We start from the raw sequence: 21,119 nt of genomic DNA, 5'->3' as shown, positions 1-21,119 counted from the left end.
AGCCCAGACAGAAATAGATGTGAGCTCATTCCAGTTTGCTCGCTGATAAACACTGACCCCATGTGGTCGATCAGTTACCATTGTTCCTCATAGAGCCTGTGGTTGTCTATGTAACCTGTGTGTAAATGAACTCAACATTACCTGCTGCTGAGCAATCCCAGCTGGTAGCTGAATATCCAATTTAAATGTGTTAGCTGTGATAATTAGTGCAGGAAAAAATACCCTAGGTGCAACAGATTATTAAAGTGGTAATCTTGTTTTTCTTGATTCATATTTGTTTTAAGCGGCTTCTGAGAACTAATTTCTATAGGTTAGCCTTTTTATAAAAAATGTCTCTATTTTTCTTCAGTTTTGTTTATTTTGGTCGTGTGCTTTACCTTTTGCTAACGTGTCATATGCATGTATATGTGTGTTTGTTTGTGTGTATGTATGTATGTATGTAGGTATGTTTGTATACTTGCATTTGTATGTGTGTATTCTATATGGCAAGCACTTTGTAACTGTGTGTTTCAAAAAGTGCTATATAAATAAAATTATCATTATAAAATTATTATTGATTTTGGTGACACCAATGGTGATAAGCGGTCACTGCTTTGGTGTTTTTAGTGTAGGCACTGGCCCAATAATGATAAAGACACTCAATGTAGACAACTTATATTTCTTCTACCTTCTTATATTTATTCCGAACAAACCTCTGTTGCTAGGTAGAACAGCAAACGCAAAACTTTTCATGATCCGGCTGTAACCCGAAGCGCTCGGACCAAAAAACAACCACGGTGACACAAATGCTGTAGACAACTTTAGAACGACTTTTATTTTGAAAAAGAAAACGTTGAAGTCACTTCTAGTTTTGCCTTTTGACACAATCACCTCCCGTTTTCACATATTTTTCTTTAATTCCTTTTTATAAATTAGAATGGTATATTATGCATGCAATACCGCATTAGCCGTTTAGGTTTCATCTTCCACAGAAAAGAAAAGATAAACACAAAATTCCCTTAGAAGTCCAGATGAAGCTGCTTGGAAAAAGGTCGACTGGAGAAGCCACAGCATGAAGCGATGTACACGGTTTGCGGTTGCATAGTACAGTACATGAAGTTCCTCATTTTAAAACAGCATGCCGTTTTGTATTGCACATTACTGAAACTTTGTATACTGGACCTTGCTGTTGTTCAAAGTGTCCCACACGGGTTGTCGTTTCATTTCAATGCGAGCACAAGTATACAGCAAATAGCATCTCTCAAAGACATTATGTACATTTATGTATTTGTTATAAAAATAATCACCAGCAAATATTCATCTATTACTTTTCTATTGGGATAAATGTTTGTTCTTTTGCTTCTTTTGTTTCCTTTTTTTTTTTTTTTTTTACATTTTTACCAGAGAAAATTCTCCCTATAAGTTATGTGTTTTGTGGTCACCTTGAGATTTAACCAATGTGGTGAAAGAAAAATAGATCGGAATGAAACTTAAGTTCGGAGACAAAAGTTTGGCCACTGAATTCTTAGAAGACAAAAGCAAAAGAAAGCCAGGACGGACACTTTTTGAGGTCAGTGAATGTGACATTTTTTTTTTTTTTTTTTTTTTTTTGTTCTGATCTATCTACACTACTTCATCATGTCATTATCTTTGAGAAGGGGGGCGTTCACAGGGACGGGGGACGGGGGGGATACGTTTCAATTCAACAAGTTAATCTTGGAGGTGATGGAAGTCAATTCATGGATTCAGTCGCTTCGTTCCTGGTAGAAAATGATGTGTGTGCGTGCGTGTGTGTGTGTGTGTGTGTGTGTCCCATTTGTTGGACCGGTGAAGGAGCTCACCTAAACGTTGGCCGGGGGTTAGGAGCCCGTGTGAACCCGGCGGAGGAGAGCTGGGGGACGCTGGTCTGGAAATCCCCTCTGATTGTCTCAAGCAGCCCAGCTCAACGTTTTGTTTCTAATGGACAAATGGCTCCCCGTTCAATCAACCAATGGTGTTTTTTTTACGCTATGGGGCACAATGAGACAGGTAAGCATGCTCGTAAACAATAGCATATGCACTCGCAAGTCTTGGTTTTTCAGTCCATGAATAAAAACAGTGTACAACAAAGAGATAAAACGCAAATGTGGGCAAAGGAATCCACTGACTCTTGACATAACCTGTGCCCTTACCAGATTCACATTGTAGGAACAGTTGCTCAAAAACGACTCACCTATCTTGACTTTTTGCAGACTTTGTTATGCTACAAAGTTATTTTGAATTTTTTTTTTTTTTTTTTTTAGATCTATGCAAAGTGATCTATTAAACCAAACTCTTGGAAGCTCTTTATACCTTCTTTTGTAAAGGTATTGAATTAAATTAATACACACCAAAAAAAAACAACAAGTATATTGAGACATTTGTTTTGGGCTGAACTGCTGCAAGGGCAAACATTGGCTAAGTCTAGTTCCTGAAGATTAAAAAAAAAAAAAAAAAAAAGAATTTGTTACACACTAAAAAGATAATAAAGACTGGTGCCCCTTCCCCAAAATTAGACAATAAACTAAAAGTGCACCATCTGTACTTTAACATATTGTGAGCTTGGAATTATAAGGTTCTATCTGACTTTTTTTCCCCCCCCAAAATGTATTTATCCACATATTCATGATCTATGAATGTTAGTTGATGCTTGTGTGGTGTTATTTTTTATTTTTTTTAAAAGAACCCTTTGAAAACGATAACTGTACTCTGCCCACATAGAACCTTATAATTCCAAGCTCACAATATGGCACTTGAAAGCACCAGCTCCCAACGTGGTTGCAGTCAATTGTGGTGTTTCAAGACACTCACCGTGCATTTATATTATGTGGATCTTAAACCTTCAGGAATTTCCTTTCCACTTTAATAGAACAGCACACTGCATAGATCTAAAAAAAAATCCAAATAAACAATTTTGTAGCTCATCAAATATTTAAGGGGATGAATCATTTTTTGAGCCACTATCTATTTGCTGAGTGCTTTGTTTATTCGAGGTTCATTCATTGTTTGTAAGGCACCAACTTAATCTGGTGCTACAGCAGTCACTACAGTACGTCATTTTTATCAGAAGGAAGGTATCTAAATAGAAGAGCAGGTAACCTCGCCGCCTCTCTAAACATGCCAAAGAATACTGCTGGCAAAACTCATTCTCCCACTGTTTCATATTGTACATATCTGATATCGGAGAGCAGATCAGAGAACAAATCCCTCCCTTTCACTCCTTTCACTGTTGTGCCAAAATTTGTTTGCCCTAAATATGTGATTCTCCTGGTCACTTCTTCTCGGTTTCAGTCCAGGGGAAGAAAATATCATTTTAATTTTTGGGGATTGTAACACAAATTAAGAATTAAAGTAGCCTAAGCCGGTGGTTCTCAACATGGGGTCCGGGGAGCGCCAGGGGTCCTTGAGGGGGTTCTAGGGGGTCCCCAGCAAATTGATGAATTGTTAAACTTCACCATTATTTCATTTACAAGAAGTTAACACCATTAGAGAATGTAGAAGAATGACTGTTTTGATCATAGTTTCACTGTTATCTCTCTACCTACAATACAGATAGTCATGGAATTCTGCAAAATCATATCTAACAATAGGGCTGTGCAAAAGAATCGATACAGCTGAGTATTGCAATATTTTTTTCCATGATACTGTATCGATTTTCCAGCCCCTCGTATCGATAAATTAAAAAAATATTCATGTTTTAAATGGATTTAAAATGTCCTTAAATGTCCCTCAAATCCCTTTGAATTAAATAGTTTTGACTCAATTTGTCCGCTGAGTTATCAATATAATGTGATGTACATATTAGACTACCCAGGTGGTACACAGCAAGTTGTATTTTCAGTAAATTATGTAGAATATTGCAATGTATCGCAATATGTATCGTATCGTATCGTGACCCATGTATCGTGATATGTATCGTATCGTGAGGTCCTTGCCAATACCCAGCCTTATCTAACAATAAAAATATTTTCAGATTTGGGTCAAATGGGGGTCCTTGGCCCTAATGTGGACTACATTACGGGTCCTTGATATGAAAAAGGTTGAGAATCACTGGCCTAAGCAACCTCACGATGTACCGAGTTCAAGCTTGTTTGTCATCTTATTATCTCAAATCACAACGTCCATTTATTCTTATTATACAGGCTATATATTAGTCTACTTGTCATTAATGAAGCGCAATTCCCCCATGATCATTTCCTTGTGCAGCGGCAAAACAACAACACACACCGAGGACAAAACGAGGACACACCGCCAGGGAAACACATGATTTAGAGGATACAAACTTTGGCACTCTTTTTTTTTTTTTTTCCCCTCCAGGAGAGATCCCCCTGTCAAAGCACCATGTCGGTTGGGTGAATAAACCCTTGTCCGTGTTCCTTTTTTGTCGAGGGGGAAGTGGGGGAGGTGGGGGGGGGTAAAAACGACCACTTTTAGATAGTTGTTTCCAAACCGCATTCTACCCATGGGTGCTAAAGTACCAAAAAGAATCACCTCCACGACACCCGTCCAAAACTACACAAAGTGCCAGAGGGACAAAGCTGGGGTAATAGATAGGTCTACTCAACTCAATTTTCCTTATTTAAAACACTGATAATTCTGAATTCATAAGAAAATATAACCATAGTAATGGCTCCTCTTTTGTATCATGCATTCCACTGAAACTCAAATTTAGTTTCTGAATGACATAAACCAATACTCAATTTTTTTTTGTAAGCCATTTCAGCGTATTGAGTTACAAACCTCAGGGTTCCAGGGATATCATTCATCTGCAATTTGGGCCATCTTTTTTTTTTTTTTTTTTTTTTTTGGAGAAACGTGTGCCCTATATTGTCCTAAAAACATCAACTTGATTACACTAGGGTTCTATTTTACGATTGAAGGGAACATGCTCTGCAGTCAGGACAACATGCCAGCTACACAGAGAATGAACATGATGCAAATGATCCTGCGATGAGACATTCCCGATGTTTTAATCCTCTAAAACCACAGGAAGCCACTTGGATGGTGATGGACCAATCACACGAGGCGGATCAGAGAACAGAGCCACCTGCTGCTGTTGACTTGGTAACCGACATCTATACATGTTTGTTATTTTACCTCTATGAGACGTTGATTTGAATGCTTATAAATGCAGAACAATCAGTAGCTTCAGCAGGAGATGCTCTTATAGGTCTATCCAACTAAAATCCAGTTTCCAATCGGATTATTCGAGCTGGCGAGGGCGAAAACAGTTTCAGTCAGAATATCCAAACCCGCTATGTAGGTTCTCACAGCATTGGTTTCTATGCCAGTCCAGTCCACATCTCCACAACATCAAATGGCATGTCAAGTATTGTGTTGCTATTGTATTTCACCTATCACCTACCTATCCTATCTGACAGACTGTCATTACAACTATTGCCTTCTCTAACTCTCTAAGTGCTAGCTGTTCAGAACAGAAGCAGTATTGCCGTCCCCTACAGTGTTGCAGAGATCTGATCCTGGCATCATCAGAATCTGTTCAGCTTATGACGGTGAGGGTCTGCACCCAAATGAAATCCTAAAGCTACGCTACAGAAAAGCTGGCCGTCAAAGTGACTTTCGCATGGCATATATCTGGGAAGTGTAAAGCGCCGGTTAGCAAAAACCGGCGGCCAAACACAGTCATCTGCACACCCCCCCACCCACCACCACTCTTCAGCAATCAGTTGATGTCATTTAGAAAAATGGACCTCCATATCTGCACCTTATCATGGAGCATCTGGAACGGCAGGTACAAAACTTCCATGGGGTGGATGTGGAAGTTGATACTCCATCTGCATGCAAACAGCTAAATGGTGACAGGGTTTATACAGGGCTCAGGATGGGGTCAGGAACACCAGCAGCCTTCAGCAGTGTCTCTGTGTGCAATGGGCTTCCCTCCAACCCAGTGGTTTGTCCCAGGCACTTAGAAGCCCGTACACTAATACCTTACCACTTTCCATAATTAGCTTGCCGTCAGTCAACGCAATCTGCACTGCCCGTCTGCCGAGCACTCTGTGTTAGTAGCACACACAAACCCAAAAGGTCCCGGAAACATAAACAGGAGCATTGAAATAATTCAGATTACAGCATTAGTTAATGTTGGCTTTCTGCACCTCTTTCTCAAGCTGACCAATCAGACTTGTTTGATTGACGGGGGTTTGCCCTGGCAGCTTGACAAACAAAATATACCTGAACGTGATTTTTGTTGGACTTTTGTTAAGAGAGGAAAAACCAGGAAGACAAAACAAATTAGGTGTGGACATAAAGAAGAATGGCACAATTTGGGACCGTCTCGGCTCTGTCGCAGCGTGTTTTGAGGGGGGGGGGGGGGGGGGGGGGGGGGGGGGGGGGGGGGTGGCGGAGATCGGGGGGGCCCCGGCTGAGGCCCCCGGGGGGGTGACGACGGAAGTGTGGGCTCAGAGCCGGTGCCGGGAGTCATGGCTGTAGCTGCCCGGTGAGCTGCGGTTGCGGTGTGGCTTGTAGGCGTCCTGATAGGGGTCCTGGTAGTCCTGGTAGGGGTCCTGCTGCTCTCGGCTATGCTGCGAGCCGGACGACATGCGGTTGCGTCCCTTGTGCGCTCGCTCGTTGTGGTAGTTCTCGTCCGATGTCATCAGGTTGCGTCGCTCGTTGGGGGTGGAGTGGTCTCCCGTGTGGTTGCTCTGTCTCATTCTTTGGCTCTGCTAATCATAAGAACATACCAAGAACACAGGTAAAGCTGGGGACACACTACTGACTCTACAAACTGTGTAAAAGCCTGGTCATCACACACTTGACACTACACCAGGCAAGATTTTATGTCAAATTACACCGTCCCGTCCCATGATATTATGGTGTCACTTCTAGGAACCTATGTAGCATCAAAACTGGCTGCTCTAGGGGAGTGTACCAATTGTAGCTCTAACACATTTATATACAAGAAAAAATAGATCCAGATACAGGGGTCCTTGGGGGGGTTCTATGGGTCCTTGGATGGGTTTCCAAGCATCCTTAGGGGGGTTTCAGGGGGCTCCCAGCAAAATTAGGAATAATTACATTTCTCTATAATTTAATTCACTAGAAATTGTCCTAATTACCTCCGCCAAGGAGGTTATGTTTTCGGTGCCGTTTGTCTGTTAGCAGGATTACGGAAAAACTACTGGGTCGATTTTCATGAAACTTCGTGGAAGGGTGTAGCATGGGCCAAGGAAGAACCCATAAAATTTTTGGAGCGGATCCGGATCCGACTCACGAAATTTGCATACCATAGCAGACTGGACTATTGGCCTTGGCAGAGGTCTGCACTTTCCAAGTGCCCTTCTAGTTTGTTTGTTTGTCTGTTAGCAGGATTACGGAAAAACTACTGGGTCAATTTTCATGAAACTTCGTGGAAGGGTGTAGCATGGGCCAAGGAAGAACCCATTAAATTTTTGGAGTGGATCCGGATCCGACTCACGAACAAGCAATAATAGCACAAACCTTGGCGGAGGTCTGGGCTCGCCGAGTGCCCTTCTAGTTATAGAATGTATAAGAATGATTATGGTAATCCTAGGTTTCACACTCATCACTTTTATATTTATCTCCCCACGTACAGTGTAAACAGTTCCAGAATTCAATACTATCAACGAATAAAATCTTCAAATGGGTCTGGAGGGTCAAAGGGTGTGGAGTCTAATTTGTGTCTTTGGGCGTCCGTGGCATGAAAGAATTTGAGAATCGCTGGCCTACGCTAACATTAAAGTGTACCTGCAGTCCAGAGATGGTGGTGGGGTACGGAGTGAGGGCGGTGGGGCCCAGGTTGCGTCCCAGCAGAGGGTTGAGGGGTGTGGCCAGTGAGGTGTGGGTGGCCTTCCAATAGGCCTCAAGGTACTCGGCTAGGTGCTCGCAGGCGTCCTCAAGTTGGTTCTCATCCAAGATGATGTCAAACATCTCCTGTTAGCCGCAGACGGATGGAGAGGTATAAGATGAGATAAAGCTAATACGATGAGATGAAACTTTTATAATCCCTGTGCAGAAATTCAGTCATTACAGCAGCAAAATAATAATAGAATACAGCATAGGAAAAACAGTTCTTTTATTATTAGTTATTTTATTCCTTTGGCAATTTTGTAGTCTGGGGCTTCAGGAAGCCATGGAGGAGTGTTGGACGAGTGTTCACCAACAAGCCATTGGTGAATATATGAGAATGACCACTCACCGGTGGACACTGAGCCAGTTTGTCAGCTGCCACAAGCTGGACATTCAGGTGTTTGCTTTGGGACTTCCCTCTGGACTTGACCAGCCTTTGCAGAACCTGGATTACAGGGTATGAAGTTACATTGCGCTCTACTTACACAGGACCAAAAGAATCATAGCTTTGGGTGCACTCGTTTAAGGGTACCTGGTACTCTCCTGGTCACATGACAGACACTGGAAAGGGTTTCTAAATATCCGGCCTCTGACAGATGGAGTGAGAAGAGGAATCTAGTTTAATTTTATCTAGCATAGTTAATGGCTTTGTATGGAAGCGTAATGCATTCACTTGAGAAAAAAAATTCTGCTGTTTTTCTGAATTAATGAGATAATTATCTCAGAATTCTGAGAAAAGTTTTCATGGAAAAAAAAATTATTCTGCTCTGTTTTTCTGAATTAATGATACATCTCAAAATCCCAAGAGAAGCTCTCATTCCTACTTGAGAGCTTGATTTCATGGAAGCAAACATGTCCTGTTTAGTTTAATCCAGTTTTATTTTGCTTTCGGTTTGAAACATTGGGATTTTGAGGTATCTCGTTAATTCAGAAAAACAGAGCAGAATTTTTTTTCCCATGAAAACTTTTCTCAGAATTCTGAGATAATTAGCTCGTTAATTCAGAAAAACAGGGCAAATTTTTTTTTCTCAATTGAATGCATTACGCTTCCGTAGCTTTGTTACGAGCTCTTGGGGAGAGAAACCTATCTTGTCAAGAGAAAAGGAAATGTACATGAACTGATACATTGAAATATTTGCCCATTGGAGTGCTTACTGGTCTGAATGTGACTTTCTGTTTTGGTTGTGGGCTGGTTCTACTGTCAGAGTAAAGCTTTCTGCTTTTGGTTATGGGTTGGTTTTACTGGTCAGATTGTGTCTTTCTGTTTTGGTTGTTGGCTGACTTTCACAGCTGTATCACAACAGGCAGGTTGACCTCCAGAGGGTCCAAAAGGGTGTAAAACCAGCAAAAACGTCACCAGGTTGGTACGACCAGGAACCCTTAAATGAACGCACCCTTTCAATCAAGACACATCTTTACAAATCTGTGGCAATATTGGTAGGCTGCTGTTTGTGAGTGTGCCAATTTGTGTCTACCCCAGCAAATACTCCCTGAGGCCATTGCTGTAAATAAGAATCAGGTCTTAGTCAACTTTCCTGGTTAAATAAAGGAAAATAATCCAAGTGTACAGGAAAATAGTGCAGCAGACATACACACGCTCTTCCATGCAGAGGTGTCATGGTGCAGATTACTTGGTGCAGATACTTCAAAACATATGTCGACTCGAAAGAACAGTATTTCATGCCAGTTTCTGAGACAACATCGTGCTTCTGCTGGGCTGCTACACAAGTGAAGGGAGAATGCCAACCTAAGATACAGATCATTAGGTGTTGTCTAGGTGTTCATGTGGTTTGTTTTCATCAACAGGATGATTCTGTGGGACGGTAAGCTGTGGAGATCATGATATGCTTAATTTTTTAGCTTAATTTTTGTTTTGTCCAAGCGTGACGAGATCAGTGTGCCCTTTTCAAACAACTTCACACCTGTTTACAGATCAGCTGTCCGAGACCAGCTGACGAGTCCGTGTACCCCACTAAAACGAACTGAGCTGGCCTGGCATCCCTGTTGAAGTTTGTGGGAGTTTCGGTGGGAGGAGAAATGAGTGTCAGTGAAATCACCTTCCTTTGTAAGGTTTGAAGAATATAATTATTCTTATTGCTTACAAGCATTGAAGGTCCTCGAACACATCTGTAAAGGTCTGCATCTTGGCTGATTCAACAGGACAGAAATTATGTTAAAGGGACATCACTCAATTTAAGGAATCTTTAAACAGAGTTAAGTTAAGTTAAAGTTAAGTTTAAGTTAAGTAAGACTCAAAGTCATTAGGCTTTTCGTAGATTATTCCGTTGTTCAATTTAGCTGTAATAGTAAGTGATGAGGACATAGACACAAAAATCATCCATGGGTCCCCACTAGCTAGCACATAATCCCAATAACGACACACCATTTGGGTTCAGATCAGGGAGGCCATTCCTCCAAACACGCCCCTCCAGGTATCCTAGTTGGTGCCAATGTGAGCATTCAAGTCTCCCATTAAGACTATGAAGTCAGTAGTTGGAGCCTTCTCCAGCACCCCACCAACTGTCTCCAAGAATCCAAAAGTGTTGGAAAGGAGACTCCGGCAAATTGCAGAACATCAGATTCAGGAGGAACAATGTGGATTCCGTCCTGGTCAAGGAACAGTGAACCAGCTTTTTATGCTCTCACAGATAATCAGGGGACATGGGAACTTGATAATCCGGTGTACATGTGTTCTGTGGATTTGAAATAGGCTTACGACCTTGAGTTTACATTCCCTGAGGTACCCTGTGGGAGGTACTGCAAGACTATGGGGTGCCTGGGTCACTGGTGCAAGTCGTCAGAGTGAGAGCTGTGTTCGCATTCTTGGCATTATGTCAAGCTTGTTCAAGGTGACCATCAGACTCTGACAAGGATGTGCCTCGTCCCTTCCTGACTGTGATATTCATGGACAGGATATCAGGGCGCAGCCAAGGTCTGGCTAGTGTCGGGTTTGATGACATCAGGATGGCATCTGTACTGTTTGCGGATGAAGTCGTCCTGCACTAGAATGGTTTGCAGCTGAGTGTGACATGGTCGGGATGAGGTTCGGCACCCTGGGTGCCTCCCTTTGGAGGTGTACCATGTACTATCACTCAACATAGTGTATGCTAAAGTGTTAGCAAGGAGCCTAGTATCACTCAACATAGTGTATGCTAAAGTGTTAGCAAGGAGCCTAATATCACTCAACATAGTGTATGCTAAAGTGTTAGCAAGGAGCCTAATATCACTCAACATAGTGTATGCTAAAGTGTTAGCAAGGAGCCTAATATCACTCAACATAGTGTATGCTAAAGTGTTTGTATGGAGCACCAGATTCAATGATCTACCATGGACACGTGGATGATTTTGGTGTCTATGTTCTCATCACTTAACGGTTAAGGTTAGGAAAACTTGGTGTATGCCTTTAAGTGTGGAGTTGCTATAATAATGGGAGAATGATTTTGTGAACCCCAAAAATATATAAAATTCCTTATTCTATGGTATTGTTGTCAGTTCAAAACCAGAAATTGTGTCCGTACCCATTAGACACATTCCCTGTCATCAAGTTGTTCATGTTCATAAGTAATGATTAGACTGTTCAAGACCACAGAAGAAGCATATAGGATTTTCTACAATTTCCACAAACTGATATATCGATTTGTGGATATATGGGGTCAATATTGGCCTTTAATTAAAAATCAGACTGGTCACTGTAAGCCATCTCTAATATTATTGATATGATGCAGCTTAATTCCATTTTTATTGTAGAATTGATCAATACTACCCTGGTCGTCTATGGAAAGCCCTAAACCTGAACTGATTCTAATAAGATATTAATTATTCTGTTTTTCAATGGAGAGTTTTATTGTCCCATGGTCTAAATGCTGTTTCAGAACCTTTCCACCCTGACAAGAATACAATTCTGGAGGAAACACTGAATACTTAGATTTATTTGTCATGAAAATATCAGCTATAAACAGCTTCAATTAAAAAAAAAAATCAGTATCAGCCTTCAAAAATCCATTTCAAACCCTTGTTGAAACTGCTATTGATCTTCTTGTAAGTTGATCTTATTGCTTTATGATGCCTTTGCCCTGTATGGCTTGCATGTGCATTACCCTCCCAGCATACCTTTGGCGAGGAGACTTTAACATGGACGATGATGGGGGCCAGGGAGGTCTTGAGGAGTTGGGCCGGGTGGTTGATGGTGTCGGCATCCAGGACCACCAGCTGGAGGGAGCGGGCCAACTCAAAGATCCTCTCAATCTCACTTTGCACTTCGGCTGATGAGACAAGACACAACACAAGTCATATTTTGTGAAATGAGCACAAACTCTGAAATGCAGGCTACGTGTTGTGGACACAAACAATGAGAAGATTATGTTCCTCTACCATGATAGGATTATTTGACAATAGCAGTAATTAGATGCACTATTTTGAAATGTTGATGACGGTTAAGTCAAGGCAACTATAGTAACTTTGGTTAAGGTTACAGTTCAGGTTAGGTTTAGGCAACTAACCCTAACACTAAGCTTCTTTTGTTACCTGTAGTCCAGAGAACAGAATAGTTAATTCAAATCACCTGCATATTTCTAAACATATTCATATTACTTGAGCAAAATACCTAACCAAATACCCCAAAAGCCAGCCTTTAAAATCTCATTTACCATGTTTCCTTGTTTGCGAGAGGCAGAAATAACAGAGACGACATAATTCCCGTTGTGATTTCACTGGAGAGCAAACTAGTGTATTATTTGTGGCTAAGTTGCTAACAGATTGCTAAGGATGGTTCCAGCAGTAACAAGTGTCTCCTGATTTGTGTTGACATTTTGCAAAGTGGTGTCAGGAAATGGACAGTAAGACTATATTAGGACAAAAGAAATACTTGCACATATGGATAAAGAGATGATAACAAAATTTAAAGTTACAAATTACTGTAAGGTAGGTAATGCTATACTTAGACGCATCGACAGGCAGTTTTACTTTTGGGAGTAGGTTTTGGCTAATTTGCTTTCATTTAATTCAGGAAGTACATTTCATTCAACATCACAAACAAACAAAACGTATGATATGAGGAAATGATTGAGAATGGACACTCTGTCATTAACAGGTAAATAGCAGTTTTTACATTTTGAAGTGACTGAATTGAAAATGCACTGACCACAGTGGAGTATGTGGAGTTTCTTACCTAAGCTGGACCGGGTGTTGGATCTTTCGATGATGGCCCTCTTACTGGGGTTGTTCAGAACAGACCTTTTGGCTAATGATATATCTGCTGTGACTCGCGTGATAGATATCCTGCAAAAAGGAAAGAGACAAAAAACATGTTCAACAGTCTGTTGAAACCAAGTAAATTTAGACCATCTTTATTTTCTAAGAGGGAAATTCAGGTGACAGCAGAACCCACATAAAAAAACAGTTCTAAAAGATAAAAATTTGACACAGAAAAAACAAAAAAATAAAATACTAAAAACCTACAAGTCATGAACCAAAGAGAACCGCCACCCAACCACACAAGTAAGGCACATTCCAAATCAACAGTCAACTTTCAAGAATTGAGAATTAAGCATTCTTATTTGCAGACTGACAATGACAATTTTTTTTTTTTTTCAGGATTTTGCTATAGGTTTTGAATGGGTGAATATAGAGTATGTTGAAACAGCTTTGAAAGCTGCTTTGAACTGATGGAAAGATATTTAGGTCCCAATTTCACAAAACAATGCGGGTAGAAGCTATGGACGACTTTTATTTTTGCGCAATATTTACACAGGTTTTCAACATTGGTGCAGGCCTTCCTATCAAAATCTATTCACAATATTATTCTATTGGAAGAGAATAAACAACCATATTGAATGATTGCCCAGCCCTAACTTTCTATGTACAAGTGCGGAGGGAAGACCAAGTAAATCCAGAACAGGGTTCAAGAATCTAGTGGAAAAACTGGTGGGAAATCCATTGATGGTCCGGGATGCAAATGTGTAGAGTAACGATGTGCACCAAATTTCTTGTGGGGTGGGAGATATGACTGGTTTTTGAAACATTTTAAGTTTGACCTGTAATTGTAAAGCCCCCTTTAGGCCAATCAGCATAATTCTGAAAATGCTGAAATGCAGCGGTGAGATGCATCATCCCTCCAAGTTTTGTCACCACAAATCAGTGGTGGCTGAGATACCACACGTGGAAAACTACCGAATAAACAATCTAACGAACAGAAATCAATCTATAGTCCCCTCTCGATTTCATCATGGGGGACAATTAACTGTCACATGCGTCTTACCTGCCGTCAAATCTGTGCTTGAGGAAGTCAAACAGCGCTTTCTGCATCATGTCTGTCACCTGTATAGGACAAGATAAGGTGTTAGCATGGTACAGAAGGAAGGCCTACTGTATGTAGTGTGATAGACTTGCTTTTATGTCATTTATGTGTCCAGCTGCTACTTTTTCATTTTTTATGTTTTACTGCTATTATTGTTGTTCATTTCTAGTTATTTTACTGTTCAATTCATTGTTTTAAATGTATTTAAAACAATTTAAAACAAAACTCAATTCAATTCAATTCAATATAGTCAGTTCAGTTCAATTCAAAAAAGATATCTGCCTTCAAAAACCCATATCAGTTGATCCCTATTTGAGCTCATGCATCATGGTGATCAGCAGATCAGCAGGTTAAGGAATAGTCTGCACACATCCACACACACACACACATTCACACACACAGTAATTTCAAACCTTGCTCTACTTCTGGTGCTGACACATTTGCACCCAGAAGGTTGTTACCGCGGCAACAGAACACAGTGGGGGATGAAGAGAGTGACTGTGCTTCCGCCATGAGGAGAGAGTTTGAATGAGGACCAAGTGTAGACCAATGTATCAGTTTCCTCATATATAAGGCGAATATTGTTTTCTTATTATAAATGGGATCTGGTCCAGTGTGGTCTGATTTGATGGATATGATGCAGTTTGATTGATTACATATTTATTGTAGAATAGTAGACTGGTTGTCTATGGGAAGGTCTTAACCTGAATTGATTTTATTGAGACAATTTGATCAGATTCCACACAAGTACACGTGAATGTTTTATCATTATTATTATTATTATTATTATTATTATTATTGTTGGTAGTAGCAGTAGAAGTATTAGTAGTAGTAGTAGTAGTATCCTGGGTTTCCACACATTAATACAGAACATATTGACAAATCAACCTCAGTGACATACAGTATATAGTGTGACTTCCACACCAAATTTTAAAATACATGATTATTATCATTAATATCCTGGGTTTCAATTGAGAGTTTAGTGTCCCATGGCCTAAATGCTGTTTCAGAGGGTTTTCCACCCTGCCAAAAAGAAAATTCTGGTGGAAAAACTGAATCGGTCAAACATTAAAGAGAATACAGTCAAGGACTAGTGCGGTGGAGAATAGAGATGGAGTTTTTGACCACCATATCCCACTGGTGAAGTGGTATATGCTGGTCAAAAATATCGACTTCACATTTTTCCATATCAGTGTAGACAGCTCAAGTGAGCAAATTTTCAGCTGAATCAAATCCAGCCATCAGCCCGATCCAGAAGAAAGCGACAGATGGCATTTCTTATATCACAGAAACAACCATCATGATGCATGATGCCTTATCCGAACCAACAGGATGGATGTGAGGTCATCAACCCTCAAGGGAGAGTGGATGGTGAACACGTGACCAAGGGTGGAAGCAATGAATCGCAAATCTCTTCTTACTGGAACCGAGTAGCTTTTTTTTGTGGACTTGTGCTTTGAGTATTTTTTGAAGTCAGTAATTTTTCTTTTACTTAAGTTCGTTTTGACTGATGTATTATACTCCAGTACATTTTACATTGCATCCATTACCGAGTACATATTTTGTCAGCTCTCCTTTAGCATTGCATCAGAAACTGGAGATCTTAAATTGCATCAACCTGTACAAGCATGCGTAGGAAAATAAATTAAACTAACTAAATTAACTAACTGTAACTTTAAATGCTCAAATTTATCCATGGTAGTAGCTTAGATATCAATCCAGCTATAGTATTATTGGTTTGTTTACCTGGTTGTTACTAGCAAAACAAACATCAATGTAGTAGGCTAATGTTATTGAGTATTTTTTTTTTAAATCAGATTGAATAATGACGTGAATTTCAAAATAGTAATTTTAGAATGCTCAGCATTGTCTATGACAACATCTGCAAGATACATTGAGGCTGATTATCAATACGCGTTCTTGTGCCCTCCGTGGCGCGTTTTACGTAATATCTAACGACAGGACGGAGGACGGATAGAAACCCCGGAAGTTTCCCTGCCAACCTCAAAATATCGAGGACGCATCGGATGGTGACTTGACCGTTGAGAACGAATTGAAAGCCCCAAGATTCATTGCGACAACGGCGAGCAGCGCAGTAGTCTACAGTACAGAGACAGTTAACAGCTGGGGAAATTAACAGCTGTGTGTCTTTAATTAATCACGTGAAGCACACAGTCCATCTCAAATTGCGAGGAAGCTTCTCTGTGCTTACTTTCATGAGAAGAACGTTCTCCCCAAGACAACTTGGGAAGAACGTTCTCCACAAGGACACAAGTAACGACTTGGCGTTCTTGGTTTTGATAATCAGCCCAAAATATTAGGGACATCTTCCTGATATTGAGTTGCAGCCCCTCCCCCCCTTGCAAAATACACATCTCAATAGTCTCAAAGCTTAGAAATCCTTCTCTAACTCGTCTCCTTCTCTTTACCCACATCTCCTCCTTTGTGATTGCTATAGATTTAATGAAGAAAATCAAAAATGGATAATGGCTTTTACCTGGATTCACCTGATCTGTGTACTTTATGAAAAGAGTAAAGTGTCCCTAATGTTTTGTACTTTCAGTGTATACAGCGCATTTATAGAGTAAACAGTAATGGAAGTGATAAGGCAGTTGTGGGAGGATTCATGCTCTCCATAATAAAGCCAAAACCTGTCAATTACCCACCATATTTTCAACTGACCTCTTTATCTTCTCGTTATTCTGGCTTCAATCTGCATTTTATGTGGGCGACTACACACTCGCAATTAACTGTGCCAACAGCAACCTATTTTGGGTGACAGAGGCAAAGGCTTAGGGGACTGATGTTTTTCCTTTACGATTTAAAGAACCTAGTTTTAACTCTGTCCCCTTTTTGCATAGTATGGGAAAGAGCACATGTAACAAGCTCTGTTTTTTTAAATAATTTGGTAACCTTGAGTATGAATTAATTGAGCACATTTGAATGAGCTACTCGAGTTTTACACCAGTACCTTTACTTCTACTCAAGTAAAATTTCTGCAAAGTAGCAGAACTTCTAGTAGGACATTTGGTGACACATAAGGCATTATATGATTATTATAAGCATATAATGCCATCAGAATATGTCATAACGTATTATGTATCCGGTATGACACAGGTCTTAGGTGCTAAGCAGTCATTGCTGTCACTTGTCAATCAAACAGTTTGGCCAGTACTGTGATGTCTTTGGATTTTCTGTTGATGCAGGTTGAGTTCCTGTAGGTGGCGCTGTTTTCTTTGTCTGTTCAGCCATGGTGGCTATCACTGCTCATGCTAACTACTCAGGTCTTCCTCTATTTATTCCAAACAAACTGGAAATGTACGACACATAAATTCCTGCATGACAGAGGATTTTCCCAGGAAAGTCCTTCCTGACACCGAGTGAGAACAGCAAATGGAAAAGCTTTCATGAACTGGCTATAGGTTGAATCACTATTCAATCAGATAGTGAGATACTGTTGAGTGATAGAGAGTAGCAAAATGCATATTTATATGAAAATTTAAAGTCTACATGTGTTTTGGTTCAAGATAGATTACATGTGTTTTGGACCTACTAACACAAGATCCAGGATAACATCTTGTTTGGAGGGTTCAGACCAAGGTCATTATTGTTAACGAAAACTAACGAAATAACGAAAACTAGGTGTGAAAAAACATTTTCGTTAACTGAAATAAAAATAAAAACGAGGCTTTACAAAAAAACGATAACTAACTGAAACTGTATTGTGTGTTTACAAAACTAACTAAAATAAACTAAAATTATAGAGAAAATGTCTTTAGTTTTCGTCTTTGTCAATTTATTTCATACATAAGCCTAGTATTTTGAATTTTTGAATCTCGCCCCTGACAAATACCCCATATTACAAAAAAAGACTAAAACTAACACTGAAACTAATAAAAACTAAACTAAAACTAAGCATTTTCAAAAAATAAAAACTAAACTAAACTAGCAAACCCGCTTTAAAAACTAATTAAAACTAAACTGAAATTGAAAACAAAAAGTCAAAACGAAATAAAAATAAAAACTAATGAAAAATGCAAAACTATAATAATCTTGGTTCAGACAACAAGGCAGGAAATTTGCTTCCCAACCAAGGAACAATTATATTACAGTCAAACAACATTGCAGTCATTCTTTTTGTAAATTCAAAAGTCGAACAACTGATCACGGGTCGGTATTTGTAATGAGAATGAATTGGATTAATATTGAGGGTTGGTGTCATTCACTGACTCTGAACCACAGCTCTCAGTCAGTGATAAGACTGTAGCAAAACGGACATTCACTAATAGAAAAATGTTGCAGATTATTACTTTAAAGTGACATATCTGACCGAGGTATGATGGCTTACCTCATAACCCTTGAGTGAGGGTCCCACCAGCACCACGGGCCTCATGGAGGGAACCACATCGTATGGGGGGATGTGCTCCGTCTGTTAACAGGAAGATGTTCAATCAGCAACAGTGGACTCATCAATAATATCCCAATATAACTTAGATCTACAGCAGCAATGTTAAGCATTAAACCAAAAAATGCCTAGTGAGACAGGATGGCTGTAATGGACTGCAGAATCAGTCAAACTTACATTAATTACAACACTGACTGATAGAAATCAGGTATGTTTAATGGGAGGTTGGTATGTTGCCATGTTGAAGCAACTGTCGGATCATGTAATAACTTGTCAAAATGTAATAAAATGTCACAAAATGGAAAAATGAAACTGTTAATGTACTTAATTAGTGCAAAATGTAGGAACATCTTGACTGAGGTTGCTATTTTTTTCCTGATACTGTAATCCATTATTGCAGTAACTGGCAATTATTGCAATATAGGGTGTGCAACTTTTTTTTTATTGTTCCAATATCAGTCCAAAGATATTAATACATTATCTGGCAATTGATTACTTTAACAGGTTTTGTTACATTTTCAACCCAATTAGAGGGGCATTCTATTACATTTGACCAATTATTAAATCATCATGTAGTTATTGTTTTAGCAGTTGCTACAAAGCATGAATGGAGATGGATGGCGACGTGGATGTGGTAGAGTTGTTATGAAACCACAGTTTTACCCTGCAATACTATACCAGACCAAATATCACAATATCAAGTAGTATCACAATACTGTACCATGCCAGAGTGGTAATACTAGAACCAAAAAATACTTGATTGGATACTGGATGGTTGGAGCAGTAGGTATAGAAGCCTAAGTATAGGAACCAAAAGTTTTAGAGTTTTTCATGACCCTCCATAATTATGTTGGAGTGCCTCTATGATGTAAAAATGTTCTTCCTGACCGGTTTGTTTATGTTGTTTTTCTGGTTTCCACTACAAATGGGCTGAAAACCACCATCTAATACACTGAACACGTGAAACAAGTTACAAAATACATATTCCTATATTCCTAAAAGTCCCTGATATTGACTGACTTCCCCAAGCACACGCAGTCAAATTCCCTGACTTTACAACCTCTAAAAATTCCATGATATTCCAGAAGTTCTAGGACCAGTAAGAACTCTGATCAGTGCTACTAGCACAAGCTGCTTTCATGTATCAAGTGTTAATTGTTGCATTTAAGACATTCAATACTACAGTATTTTGGCATCACAGGCATGGTAAAGGTTTGGTATTGCATACTTCAGTAGGACTGAATTATTGTGCACCATAGAATGTGGCATGTGGGTGTGCTGAAATATGCCCACTACCTTTTTCAGTGGCCTTGGTTCCGGGAAGGCAATTTTCCATTCATTTCTCCATAAACATTTCAGAAAATACCGATATAAATACCAATATAAAGAGTTTTAAGCTTTGAACCAAAGCAACCGGCTGAATCACAAGGTCAGAACAATAGATTTAGAAAAAATATATATGGCAAACTAAAAAAGGCAAGCATACATAACGTTTTTAAGAGGGAATGAACTGCTCATCTCATAGAGTGTTGCGAGTGATATCATCCATTTCCCATTGAACATTTGTTTGAGGTCATCAATTTCCCTCATTTTCATTAGTGATACTAAAAAATAGAATAGTAGTATATAATATAATAGGGATTACTGATTTGTAGCCCTAAAAAAATATCATGTCTGACAACAAAACCATGGTGGACCAGTGGCGATCGCTAACAATATTTTAACAAACTTTAGAGCAGATAACGTTCTTATGGTAACAGCAAAGTCTCTGAATTCTTAACAATAAAGTTAAAGGATACGGCCGGTGTTTTTAAATACATTTCTTATCGTCAACAAATCCTATGAAAATAACAAAATCAACAATGCGTTTTTTTCTACTCCCGTTACTTTCCGACTTCCCACGTTCCCTTTTTAGCCGTCAACCCAGAAGTCATTGGCTCCAATTGTAAGCTAAAAACCTTGAAATACAGCTCACAAAGACATAGTTTACATTTTAAAAATCGCTAACTGTTACCATGTCAGGCTGTTGTAGTTATTACCAAATCAAATTCAAATGGGAACAAATTCTTCATTACGCCAGGGACTATTTTCGAGGCTACGGAACTACTTTCCTGAGATAGAAAACGTGTTTACGGTCGGCTTATTAAGTTGTTTGAGGAAAAAGTCGGCCGGCCCGGTGCATCGTGATGATGAAATATGCTGCAGAGCAATCGGTTTTTTACAGGGTTCCTACACATTTTCAATTAAAAAATTCCATACTTTTTCCAGACCTTGATTTGTTTTGAAGATTTTGTCTGGTGTTCAATATGATTTACGCAGATAGACATCTTGCCCCTGCTAACTAGGTCATATCACTGTATAGATGAAGATTGTTCTTCTCAGCGACAAATATCACAATATGTGAGATGATTGGCAGGGTTCCTACACAGTTTCCATTTTAAAATTCCATATTTTTCCCAGACCCTATGTTCTTAACTGGATTTGATTTTGGTGGGTATTTGATATAATGCATGCTGACAGCGGCTGGGTAATAAGAGCGTCCCTCTATCTGAACATTATTCTTCACATCAACAAAAACTGTGGACTCAAAGTGGC

General features: G+C 39.6%; 1 protein-coding gene across 7 annotated transcripts in view; it reads right to left on the bottom strand.

Annotated features, from left to right (window-relative positions):
- Window positions 1-6,416: 6,416 nt before the first annotated feature.
- The window catches only part of LOC139666039 (voltage-dependent L-type calcium channel subunit beta-4-like), a 40,334-nt gene continuing 25,631 nt past the window's right edge, over window positions 6,417-21,119 (bottom strand). For all 7 annotated transcript variants that reach the window (XM_071545115.1, XM_071545116.1, XM_071545118.1 and 4 more), the window contains 7 exons: window positions 18,468-18,548; window positions 14,081-14,139; window positions 12,992-13,101; window positions 11,935-12,086; window positions 8,174-8,269; window positions 7,723-7,908; window positions 6,417-6,677 (listed from right to left, as the gene is read on the bottom strand). In XM_071545115.1, the coding sequence (XP_071401216.1) occupies window positions 6,417-6,677; window positions 7,723-7,908; window positions 8,174-8,269; window positions 11,935-12,086; window positions 12,992-13,101; window positions 14,081-14,139; window positions 18,468-18,548 (945 nt within the window). The remainder of the gene's footprint in view (window positions 6,678-7,722; window positions 7,909-8,173; window positions 8,270-11,934; window positions 12,087-12,991; window positions 13,102-14,080; window positions 14,140-18,467; window positions 18,549-21,119) is intronic.

The sequence above is a fragment of the Centroberyx affinis genome, unplaced genomic scaffold (genome assembly GCF_046629955.1).
Source record: "Centroberyx affinis isolate AG114_WGS23_722 - 3 ecotype Tasmania unplaced genomic scaffold, CSIRO-AGI_Caff_v1 ptg004772l_1, whole genome shotgun sequence".
NCBI classification, from domain to species: domain Eukaryota; kingdom Metazoa; phylum Chordata; class Actinopteri; order Beryciformes; family Berycidae; genus Centroberyx; species Centroberyx affinis.
The sequence above is the reverse complement of the archived record's forward strand: the minus strand, read 5'-3'. Positions and strand labels throughout refer to the sequence as shown.